The 13,191-nt window shown below is 45.9% G+C and overlaps 1 protein-coding gene across 1 annotated transcript in view; it reads right to left on the bottom strand.

Moving 5' to 3' along the window:
- Window positions 1–385: 385 nt before the first annotated feature.
- PIGS (phosphatidylinositol glycan anchor biosynthesis class S) overlaps window positions 386–13,191 on the bottom strand; it is an 83,835-nt gene continuing 71,029 nt past the window's right edge. The window contains exon 12 of the mRNA XM_040423454.1: window positions 386–1,690. Within this exon, the coding sequence (XP_040279388.1) occupies window positions 1,415–1,690 (276 nt within the window). The 3' untranslated portion in view covers window positions 386–1,414. The remainder of the gene's footprint in view (window positions 1,691–13,191) is intronic.

Genomic DNA, 13,191 nt, shown 5'->3' with positions numbered 1-13,191 from the left:
TTTTGCAACAGCTGGAGGGCCGCAGGTTGAGGATCCCTGCCCTATGCCATCAGTATCAGATCGGTAGGGGTCTGACTCTTTCCACTGCCACTGATCAGCGGAAGGGGCAGCAGCGGGGTGTGTGTGCTCCTATCAATCTACCTGCATGCTGTCTATTAGTCGTATCAATCACTTGAATGGGACAAAATCCTGCACCTCTGAGACGACAAGGTGCAGGTAGATGGTGAGGAGGCCACAGGGGCTGTATGAGTGTCACAGCCCCTACAAACAGCTGATCAGCAGGGGGGCCCAATATATGGACCTGGACTGATCTAATATCAATGACCTATTCTGGGGATAGGTGGAGTGTTTCACACTTTAAAAATAAATAAAATAAAATCTTGAGTACCCCTTAAAATCCATTTAATTTAAAGTTCAGAACTAGGTAATATTTACATGTACTGCTTTACATTGTGATTTCAACCAAAGCACAAGTCAAGTTATTCCCTGAGATGACTCCTTTTACATAACTAACCTATGAACCGCTGTGATGAGCACAGGTAAAAGGCATGCAATAGTTAAAGTGTACCTAACCTTCAGATAGACTTTATTAAAACCTAAAGGAGACAAATAATTTTTGTAATGCACTTGAACTTTTGTTGTTTTTTTTTTTTTACTTTTCCCTGCGAAATAGGCACCCGAGTGTACGAATTGTAAAGCACAAAAAAGGCATCTGAACTTCACAAGGAAAAGTAAAAAAATATAATAATAAATTCAAGTACATTACGAAAATTATTTCCAACACATTTAAAATAGGTTTTAATAAAGTTTATCTGAATGTTAAAGTACACCTTAATACACTGCGGAAAAATTAAGCATGCATGCTGTTAGCACTCCTAGGCCTCGTTCAGACAGACAGACCTTAACATGGTCCCGTTTGTGGCCGCAAGTCCTGGACGATCACAGGTCTAATACATACAATGGTAATCTATAAACATTGTAAGTGCACATGTCCGACCTGCCAGTCTTCATTTCGGGGGCCTCATGGGCTACAGGTTCCCGTTCTCATGATCATTCGGAGTTCCAGCAGTCGGACACCCACCAATCTAATAGTTGTCCCCTAACCACAGGATAACATGTTTCAACCAGAATACCCCTTTAAACACTGGATGCAGATTTCCCATATTTCAAAAATAAGACAGACTCTAAAAGAAGCAAGACACAAATGAAGACAAGTCCCACTTGGGCAGATTTCATATGAAAGGTGAAACTGCCCAATACTTAGTGATTAGCCGTTCACAAGCTTCCATCGCCCCCACATGACGGATTTTCTCCCCTGGATTTACGATATTCATGATACATTCAGATAATAAATAGAACTCAGTGCTCTCCTCACTTGAGGAATCAAATGAATGATATCTAGGAACTGTAACATTCAGTCTGTCTTGCTGGGCTCCTTCTTACTTAGCTTGTATTCCTTGGCAATCTTTAGTAAAGACAACAATATGGGGACAGCCATGGGCAAGAAAAGGGGGATATAAACTGCAAACTTCTGGTCGTCTGGAAAATACAGAAGATGAAGCAATGAGGGGTCGAAGAAAGCTTTCTCTGAAGATGTAATGGCTTCTTTGCTTGCTTTGAAGGCATTCTCCAACCTGCCAACTTCCAGTTCTGACAGTGCAATCTGAATGGAGGACACAGAGTTGTATACCTGCAGAGACAGACACGTCAATCACGTGTTAAATTCACTTGATACTATGTACTTGAAGATTTTCTTAGTTTTGGATTGAGGATACCATTAGATACTGTTAACGGGTTATTTCTGTTTTATAGGATAGGCCATCACTTTATGATCAGTGGAGTTCTCACTTCTGGGACTCCCATCAACCCGAAGAACGATGGTGCCCCAGTGCCAGCTGTGCAGGCCGCTTCATGCTCAGGATCGGTGGAGGTCAGACTAATCATAAAGTGATGGCATGTCCTTGTGATACTTTGTCACTTTGTAACATTTGGTGAAAAATCACAGATTCTACATGAAGTCTCATCATTAAAGGAGTTTTCAAAGAGTTTTTTTTCTTTTTTTCTTTTTACACTGATGACCTATCCTCTGGATAAGTCCTCACTATCTGATCGTGTGAATCAGACACCGGGACCCCCCACCAATCAGCAGTTAGTGAAGGCAGAGATGTTCACAGCAGCACTGAGGCTTTCTCCCAGCTTACCAAGCACAGCGGCGCACATTGTATAGCGGCTGTGCTTGGTATCGCAGCTCAGCTCCATTCACTTCAATGGAGCTGAGCTGCGCCTAGGCCATGTGACCAATAAACATGACATCACTTAGCCTAGGCAAAGCTGGAGAAGACAGAGGCACTACTGTGAGCGCCGCTGCCTTCTCAAATAGCTGATCAGCGGAGGTCCCGGGTGTCATACCTCCACCAATCAGATACTGATGACCTATCCAGGGGAAAGGTCATTAGTAGAGTTGAGTGGACACCCGGATGTTCGGGTTCGACCGAACTTGAGACAAAAGTTCGAGTTCGGGACCCGAACTTGACCCCGAACCCCATTGAAGTCAATGGGGACCCGAACTTTTGAGCACTTCAATGGCTGTAAAAATGTCATGTAAAGGGCTAGAGGGCTGCAAATGGCATCAAAATGTGGTTAAGAGCGTGGAAAGTGCTCTGCAAACAAATGTGGATAGGGAAATTACTTTAAATAACATAAAATAGGTAAAAATAAAAAATAATAATCTTGATCTAGGAGGACGAGGTCCATATGGAGTAGGAGGTTGAGAAGGCGGTGGAAGTGGCGGTGTAGGTGGAAGGAGGAGGTAGCCTACACTGCTTTTTGGTTTTAAATTTTATTTTTAAAATTAGGGTACACCCCAAAACATTGGGAAATATAACCTGTGATAACCCCCTCCAGTCGTGCTAAACACACGTTCAGACATTACACTGGCTGCAGGGCAGGCCAGCACCTCCAAGGGGTAAAGGGCAAGCTCAGGCCATGTGCCCAATTTGGAGACCCAGAAGTTGCAGGGGCTGACCCCTGTCAGTCAGTTCGTGTAGGCGTGTCCACACTCACTGCCCCACCATGTCGCACGTCCCCGTGATGTTCTCGATCCAGTTTGATATCTGCTCTATCAACTTTCGATGTTCTTTTATGCGCCTACCATGGTGATCACGGGTGGCGGGGAATCAGGGTTCCAGGCCAGAGAGAGAGCGTGAGAAAGAGAGACCACATCCAAAGGAGGATTCATTTTTTCAAATTTCAAATTATAGAGTTGAAATATGGGAGAAATTATTAAAGCATAAAAGTGTGACAACTTTTCAAAGTTTAAGCATTGAATGAAAGTATGTGGCGTGCATTAATTACTGAATAATTTATTAAATTTTATTCCCTGTCACCTTAAATAAAAGCTAACGCGAAACGTGCGTTGGGGAGTGGACTGGTGGTGGTGGTCGTGTGCGGTATACAAGTTTGGTTGGTCAGTATTTGCTATGTGCCTATTACATTTTGTTGTTTCTTTGCTCTAGTCACTGTGGTGTGTATCATCACCCACATGGTCAAGTGTTTGTTGTATATTTGTGCATATGAATTTTGAACCAACCTTTTTACTAGTGACCAATCATGACTATTGCACTTGCACTTTTCAACATATACCAACAGCCCACAAACGGTCCTCTTGGTTTTTAAATATTTTAAATGTAATGTGGCCTGTGTTAATTGTTTATTGTGGCTTGTGCTAATTATGTCTTTATGTGATTTTCAATAAAATTATGCTATTTCGTGATTACTCTAGTTTTACATGTATGTATGTATTTATGTATGTATGTGTTTTTGTACATAATTGACCCATTATCTTTAGTTGGTTTTCATGATATAGTTAGGTGTGGGTCCTGGACTCTGATTTTGGACTATATATAGGTTTTTAATCAAGTTAGAATGTGGGCAACTCGGCGGTCGTTGCGGAGACACTGCAGCATGTAATCGCTCATGTGTGCCAGGCTGCCCAGAGGCAACGACAAGCTGTCCTCTGTGGGAGGTGTATCCTCTGTGTCCTCTGTATCCCCCCAGCCACGCACCAGTGATGGCTATGAGCTGGTCTGGGTGCCACCCTGCTGTGAACATGGTTCCTCCTCCTCCATCTTCTCCTCCTCATCCTCCACCTTGTCATCCTCCAGAACTGTGCCCTGGCTGGACAATTGTGTACCTTGGGTTTGTGGGTGCAGGAACCCACCCTCAGAGCCACTTGGGAATGACTGGCCGGAAACCCTATGCAATGATCCCTCTTCCTCCTCCTCCTGTGCCACATCCTCTTCCATCATCGCCAGGAGCGTTTTTTCAAGGAGGCATAGAAGTGGGATAGTAACGCTGAGAACAGCGTTATCGGCACTGACCATGTTGGTGGAGTACTCGAAAAAGCGCAACAAGGAACACAGGTCTCGCATGGAGGCCCAGTCATTGGTGGTGAAGTGGTGCTGTTCCGCCGAGCGACTGACCTGTGCGTGCTGCAGCTGAAACTCCACTATCGCCTGCTGCTGCTCTTACAGTCTGGCCAGCATGTGCAAGGTGGGAGTTCCACCTTGTGGGCACGTCGCATATGAGGCGGTGAGCGGGAATTCCGAAGTTACGCTGCAGCGCTGACAGGCGAGCAGCAGCAGGGTGAGAACGCGGAAAGCGCGCACAGACGGCCCGCACTTTATGCAGCAGCTCTGACATATCGGGGTAATTTTTAAGGAATCTCTGCACCACCAAATTCAGCACATGCGCCAGGCAAGGGATGTGCGTCAAACCGGCTAGTCCCAGAGCTTCTACGAGATTTCGCCCATTATCGCACATTACCAGGCCAGGCTTGAGGCTGACTGGCACAAACCACTCATTGGTCTGTAGTTCAAGGCCCGTCCACAGCTCCTGCGCGGTGTGGGGTTTGTCCCCCAAACAGATAAGTTTTAAAACTGCCTGCTGTCGTTTACCCCTGGCTGTGCTGAAGTTGGTGGTGAAGGTGTTACGCTGACCGGATGAGGAGCTGGTAGAGGATGAGGAAACAGAGTAGGAGGAGGAAGCAACAGGAGGCAAACTGAAGCGCCCTGCAATCCTCGGTGGTGGAAGGACATGCGCCAAACTGCTATCCGCCTCAGGCCCAGCCGCCACTGCATTTACCCAGTGTGCTGTTATGGAGATATAACGGCCCTGACTGTCCTTACTGCTCCATGAATCCGTAGTCAGGTGCACCTTGCCACAGATGGCGTTGCGCAGTACACACCTGATTTTGTCCCCTACTTGGTTGTGCAGGGAAGGGATGGCTCGCCTTGAAAAGTAGTGGCGGCTGGCACGACGTACTGTGGGACAGCCACTGCCATAAGGCCTTTAAAACTATCCGTCTCCACCAGACGGAATGACAGCATTTTAAAGGCCAGTAATTTAGAAATGCTGCCATTCAGGGCTAGGGATCGCGGGTGGGTAGGGGTGTACTTCCTCTCCAGCGTTTGGGAGATGGAGAGCTGAACGCTTCCGTGGGACATTGTGGAGATGCTTGGTGACCCAGGTGTTGGTGTTGCTGGCAGATCCTCTGTTTGCGGGGTGGCAGGTGGCACTGTCACTCCAGAGGTGGATGAAGAGGCCGAAACTGCAGCAGAAGAGGAAGCAAGAGGAGCCAGAGACCTTTCTTGGTTTTTGAGGTGCCTACTCCACTGCAGCTCGTGCTTTGCACTTAAATGCCTGGTCATGCAGGTTGTGCTCAGGTTGAGAACGTTTATGCCTCGCTTCAGGCTCTGATTGCACAGCGTGCAAACCACTTGTGTCTTGTCGTCAGCACATTGTCTGAAGAACTGCCACGCCAGGGAACTCCTTGGAGCTGGCTTTGGTGTGCTCGGTCCCTTGCTGCGGTGGGCAGTAGCAGGCGTACTGTCTAGAGGACAGCAGCTCCGCTTTTGCACCGTGCTCCCTCTCTGCTGTGCTGGTGGCTCTGTGCGACCACCACCTCTTCCTCCGAACTACATAGGTCACTCGCATGACCTTGATTCCATGTGGGGTCGAGGACCTCATCGTCCTCCACATCATCTTCCACCCAGTCTTCACCCCTGCCTTCCTTGTCGGTCTGCACACTTTCGAAAGCCCCAGCAGTTGGCACCTGTGTTTCGTCATCATCCGAGACGTGCTGCGATGGTCCTCCCATGTACTCATCTTGAAAGATAAGTGGTTGGGAATAGGTGCACTCAATCTCTTCCACTTCTGGGGCAGGGCTAGGTGGATGGCCCTGGGAAACCCTGCTAACAGAGTCATCAGAAAGCAGAAGAGACTGCTGCATGACTTGGGGCTCAGACTGCTTGGCTGATTTGCAAGGGGGTGAGGTGAAAGACTGATGGACATCGGCTGCAGGTGCCAACTGTGGTCTTTCAGCAGGAGACTGGGTGGGAGACAATGTGAAGGAACTGGATCCACTGTCAGCAACCCAATCTACTATCGCCTGTACTTGTTCAGGCCTCACCATTCGTAGAGCCGCATTAGGCCCGACCAAATACTGCTGCAGGTTTTGTCGCCTACTCGCACCTGAGGAGGGGGTTTCACTTTAGCGTGTAGCTGGCACAGACCGACCACGTCCTCTCCCTGCAACAGGAGCTCCACCAGCAGCACCACGACCTGGGCCACGTCCCTTATTTGACGCTCTCCTCATATTTAGGATCTTGCCCTAAATAGTAGAATAGAACGACAGTATGTAAAGGGTGTATCTCACACGGCCTGAACCAGACTAAGCCTCAATTCAAGATTTCTTTGCCCAAAATGGCTGTATTTCAAATGCCTGAATCAAACCCCTGTATGTAGAGGGTGTATCTCACACGGCCTGAACCTCTGTAGGCCTGAATTAAATATTGGAGCACCAAAAAGCGGTATTTCAAATCTCTCAATCTAAGGCCGAATCCACACGGACGTGTTCCGCGGCCAAGAACGGTCCGTGGTATGCCGGGCTGGATTCCTGTTCAGAGTAGGAGCGCATGGCGTCATTGGTTGCTATGACGCCGTGCGCTTCATGCCGCCGCTGCACTACAGTAATACACTATACGAGTGTATTACTGTACAGCAGCAGCGGCATGAAGCGCACGGCGTCATAGCAACCAATGACGCCATGCGCTCCTTCTCTGAACAGGAATCCAGCCCTGCATACCACGGACCGCTCTCGGCCGCGGAACATGGCCGTGTGCATTTGGCCTAACCCAAATGTATTTAGGGTGTATCTCACAATGACATGCAGCAACGGCTGCCAAATAAACTTTTTTTGCCCAAACGGGTGTTTGTTTAATAACTCAATATGGCAGCGGTATATAACCCAGGAATTTCAAACGTGCTTATGCTGCAAGGCCTGAAATATTGCGTATTTTGCCCCAAAAAGGGTGTTTTATTAATGAAAGAATATAAGCCCTGTATATACAGGGTGTATCTCACACGGCCTGACCCACTGTAGGCCTGAATTAAATATTTATTTGCCCAAAATGGCTGTATTTCAAATGCCTGAATCAAACCCCTGTATGTAAAGGGTGTATCTCACACGGCCTGAACCTCTGTAGGCCTGAATTAAATATTGGTGCACCAAATGGCGGTATTTCAAATCTCTGAATCTAATCCAAATGTATTAAGGGTGTATCTCACAATGACATCTGCATCAAAGGCTGACAGCGATTTTTTTTTTTGCCCAAACGAGTGTTTGTTTAACCACCTCAGCCCCCCTAGCTTAAACACCCTTAATGACCAGGCCACTTTTTACACTTCTGACCTACAGTACTTTCACCGTTTATTGCTCGGTCATGCAACTTACCACCCAAATTAATTTTACCTCCTTTTCCTCTCACTAATAGAGCTTTCATTTGGTGGTATTTCATTGCTGCTGACATTTTTACTTTTTTTGTTATGAATCGAAATTTAACGATTTTTTTGCAAAAAAAAATGACATTTTTCACTTTCAGTTGTAAAATTTAGCAAAAAAAAACGACATCCATATATACATTTTTCTCTAAATTTATTGTTCTACATGTCTGATAAAAAAAAAATGGTTTGGGTAAAAGTTATAGCGTTTACAAACTATGGTACAAAAATGTGAATTTCCGCTTTTTGAAGCAGCTCTGACTTTCTGAGCACCTGTCATGTTTCCTGAGGTTCTACAATGGCCAGACAGTACAAACACCCCACAAATGACCCCATTTCGGAAAGTAGAGACCCTAAGGTATTCGCTGATGGGCATAGTGAGTTCATAGAACTTTTTATTTTTGTCACAAGTTAGCGGAAAATGATGATTTTTTTTTTTATACTGCCCTGGCATTCTAGGGGCCCTAATGTGTGGTAAGTAGTTTGAAATCAAAATCTGTAAAAAATGGCCGGTGAAATCCGAAAGGTGCTCTTTGGAATGTGGGCCCCTTTGCCCACCTAGGCTGCAAAAAAGTGTCACACATGTGGTATCTCCGTACTCAGGAGAAGTTGGGCAATGTGTTTTGGGGTGTCATTTTACATATACCCATGCTGGGTGAGATAAATATCTTGGTCAAATGCCAACTTTGTATAAAAAAAATGGGAGAAGTTGTCTTTTGCCAAGATATTTCTCTCACCCAGCATGGGTATATGTAAAATGACACCCCAAAACACATTGCCCAACTTCTCCTGAGTACGGAGATACCACATGTGTGACACTTTTTTGCAGCCTAGGTGGGCAAAGGGGCCCACATTCCAAAGAGCACCTTTTGGATTTCACCTGCCATTTTTTACAGATTTTGATTTCAAACTACTTACCACACATTAGGGCCCCTAGAATCCCAGGGCAGTATAACTACCCCACAAGTGACCCCATTTTGGAAAGAAGACACCCCAAGGTATTCGCTGATGGGCATAGTGAGTTCATGGATGTTTTTATTTTTTGTCACAAGTTAGTGGAATATGAGACTTTGTAAGAAAAAATAAATAAAATAAAATTCATCATTTTCCGCTAACTTGTGACAAAAAATAAAAAAAACTAGGAACTCGCCATGCCCCTCACGGAATACCTTGGGGTGTCTTCTTTCCAAAATGGGGTCACTTGTGGGGTAGTTATACTGCCCTGGCATTCTAGGGGCCCTAATGTGTGATAAGTAGGTAAATGACCTGTGAAATCCGAAAGGTGCTCTTTGGAATGTGGGCCCCTTTGCCCACCTAGGCTGCAAAAAAGTGTCACACATGTGGTATCTCCGTATTCAGGAGAAGTTGGGCAATGTGTTTTGGGGTGTCTTTTTACATATACTCATGCTGGGCGAGAGAAATATCTCGGCAAAAGACAACTTTTCCCATTTTTTTATACAAAGTTGGCATTTGACCAAGATATTTATCTCACCTAGCATGGGTATATGTAAAATGACACCCCAAAACACATTGCCCAACTTCTCCTGAGTACGGCGATACCAGATGTGTGACACTTCTTTGCAGCCTAGATGGGCAAAGGGGCCCACATTCCTTTTATGAGGGCATTTTTAGACATTTGGATCCCAGACTTCTTCTCACGCTTTAGGGCCCCTAAAAAGCCAGGGCAGTATAAATACCCCACATGTGACCCCATTTTGGAAAGAAGACACCACAAGGTATTCAATGAGGGGCATGGCGAGTTTTTTTTTTTGGCACAAGTTAGCGGAAATTGATTTATTTTATTTTTTTCTCACAAAGTCTCCCTTTCCGCTAACTTGGAATATAAATGTCTAAAAATTTTTACGCATTTGGATTCCGTGAGGAGTATGGTGAGTTCATGTGAGATTTTATTTTTTGACACAAGTTAGTGGAATATGAGACTTTGTAAGAAAAATAATAATAATTTTCGCAAACTTGGGCCAAAAAAATGTCTGAATGGAGCCTTACAGGGGGGTGATCAATGACAGGGGGATGATCAATGACAGGGGGATGATCAGGGAGTCTATATGGGGTGATCACCCCCCTGTCATTGATCACCCCCCTGTAAGGCTCCATTCAGATGTCCGTATGTGTTTTGCGGATCCGATCCATGTATCCGTGGATCCGTAAAAAACATACGGACATCTGAATGCAGCCTGACAGGGGGGTGATCAATGACAGGGGGGTGATCAATGACAGGGGGGTGATCAGGGAGTCTATATGGGGTGATCACCCCCCTGTCATTGATCACCCCCCTGTAAGGCTCCATTCAGACGTAAAAATCATACGGACGTCTGAATGGAGCCTTACAAGGGGGTGATCAATGACAGGGGGGTGATCAGGGAGTCTAAATGGGGTGATCACCCCCCTGTAAGGCTCCATTCAGACGCCTGTATGTGTTTTGCGGATCCGATCAATGTATCCGTGGATCCGTAAAAAACATACGGACATCTGAATGCAGCCTTACAGGGGGGTGATCAATGACAGGGGGGTGATCAGGGAGTCTATATGGGGTGATCAGGGGTTAATAAGGGGTTAATAAGTGACAGGGGGGGTGTAGTGTAGTGATGTTTGATGCTACATATTACTGAGCTACCTGTGTCCTCTGGTGGTCGATCCAAACAAAGGGGACCACCAGAGGACCAGGTAGCAGGTATATTAGACGCTGTTATCAAAACAGCGTCTAATATACCTGTTAGGGGTTAAAAAAAATCGCATCTCCAGCCTGCCAGCGAACGATCGCCGCTGGCAGGCTGGAGATCCACTCACTTACCTTCCGCGCCTGTGTGCGCGCGTTCACAGGAAATCTCGCGTCTCGCGAGATGACGCATATATGCGTGACTGTGCGCAGGGCTGCCACCTCCGGAACGCGATCCTGCGTTAGGCGGTCCGGAGGCGGTTAACAACTGAATTTGACAGCAGTATATAAGCCTGTAATTTCACACGTGCTGATGCTGCAAGGCCTGAAAATAGTGTTTTTTGGCAAAAAAAAAAAGTGTGTTTTTAAGGCTGCGTTCACACGGGCGAGATTTCCGCGCGGGTGCAATGCGGTAGGTGAACGCATTGCACCCGCACTGAATCTGGACCCATTCATTTCAATGGGGCTGTTCAGATGAGCGATGATTTTCACGCATCACTTATGCGTTGCGTGAAAATCGCAGCATGCTCTATATTCTGCGTTTTTCACGCAACGCAGGCCCCATAGAAGTGAATGGGGTTGCGTGAAAATCGCATGCATCCGCAAGCAAGTGCGGATGCGGTGCGATTTTCACGCACGGTTGCTAGGTGACTGTCTATACACTGTATTATTTTCCCTTATAACATGGTTATAAGGGAAAATAATAGCATTCTGAATACAGAATGCTTAGTAGGTGATCAATTGAGGGTTAAAAAATAAAAAAAATTAACTCACCTTGTCCTCTTGTTCGCGTAGTTCTCCCGGTCTTTAGTTCTTTAAAAAGATGAACTATGGGCTAAAGGACCTTTGGTGACGTCAGATCACATGCTCCAATCACAGGGTCCATCACCGCGGTGATGGACCATGTGATTGGAGCATGTGATCTGACGTCACCAAAGGTCCTTTAGCCCATAGTTCATCTTTTGAGAAGTAAAGAAGAGACCGGGACTTACGCGAACAAACGGAGAAGGTGAGTTAATTTTATTTTTTTTAACCCTCAACTGATCACTTACTAAGCATTCTGTTTTCAGAATGCTATTATTTTCCCTTATAACCATGTTATAAGGAAAAATAATAACATCTACACAACACCGAACCCAAACCTGAACTTCAGTGAAGAAGTTCGGGTCTGGGTACCACAGTCGGTTTTTTATCACGCGCGTGCAAAACACATTGCACCCGCGCGATAAAAACTGAGCATCGGAACGCAATCGCAGTCAAAACTGACTGCAATTGCATTCCTACTCGCGCGGGTTTGCCGCAACACACCGGGACGCATCCGGAACTAATCCGGACACGCTCGTGTGAACCCAGCCTAAAACCCCAGAAAATGATGGGTGTATTTCTAGCTTAAATTGCACACTGACTAATCCAGATGTTGCAGATTGCAAAACAAATGGTGATTTTCAATGGCCCAAAAGCTCAGATACAGTGCTGGTGCACTGAGCTTGCATAAAATGGCCGCCGCCGCTGCCCACCTTACTGACTTATTAAAGTTATTTTTTTTCGGTCACTGGGCCCAGGGCAGGATAAAAAAAATTGTGCCCTGCACCCACAAAACACAATGTATGTAGATCGCCGAGTTAGATTCAGATTTTGAGCAAAGAGTCTCTCCTATTCTCTCCCTGAAATCACCAGCAGCATCCTCTCCCTACACTAAGCACAGCAGAGTGACGTGCAGCGCTACATGACTCCAGCTTATATAGAGGCTGGGTCACATGCTGCACTGGCCAATCACAGCCATGCCAATAGTAGGCATGGCTGCGATGGCTTCTAAGGTCAGACAGTTAACTACTTGTTGATTGGCTGCTCTGTAGCCTTTCAAAAAGCACCAAGAAAGCGCCGAACACCGAACCTGAACTTTTACTGAAATGTTCGGGCCCGGGTCCAAAAATCCTAAAGTTCGGGTTCGCTCAACCCTAGTCATTAGTGAAAAAAATAAAAAAAACTCAGAAAATCCCTTTAACCATTGCTTCTGATGCCACTGCTGTCCACTCTAGGTGTATAAGTCTAGGCTTATACCTCTGCATCTTTTTCAGTGTATGTAAAGTTGCTGTCAACCAATCAATTCTTGCCTTCCGTGCGGTGGCCGGAACGGATACACTGCTTGTGACATGCAGGCTGCTGCACAGGTCATTGGCTGCAGCTTTTCCTGTGCGTTAGACCTGCACATATGGTTCTCCCGCATTCTTCTCACAATTTGTAATGTTAAAATGTCAAAGGATGTAACCTGGTCACCCTTTCCTATGCAGAGGTCCCAATAACGCTTGTACAGGCTGGGACATAAAACCTTTCACAGTCTCATTCGTATTTCTTGACTTCAATTAAAGCAACGTTGATGTGACAAGCTCAGTCCAAAGTAGAAGGAGCTGTCTGTTTTTAGAACCAGAGCTATTGCTAAACAGATGATTGGCGTGGGTGCGGGGTGTCAGACCCCACTGATCCTGCTCATTGTCTTCTAATAAGAAAGAAGTTCCGGGTAGTGAATGGACTATTACAGTCATTAGACACATGAACTTTGCTTTGCCATTTATTACTATGTTAATAAAAAAAAAAAAAAAAAGTCAGAATAAGGTTTTTGTGGCTTTTTTTGGGCCTTTTTGCACACAGTGGCCCAGATTTACTAATCCTGTAAG

This window comes from Bufo bufo, chromosome 3, assembly GCF_905171765.1.
Source record: "Bufo bufo chromosome 3, aBufBuf1.1, whole genome shotgun sequence".
Classification (NCBI taxonomy): domain Eukaryota; kingdom Metazoa; phylum Chordata; class Amphibia; order Anura; family Bufonidae; genus Bufo; species Bufo bufo.
The sequence above is the reverse complement of the archived record's forward strand: the minus strand, read 5'-3'. Positions and strand labels throughout refer to the sequence as shown.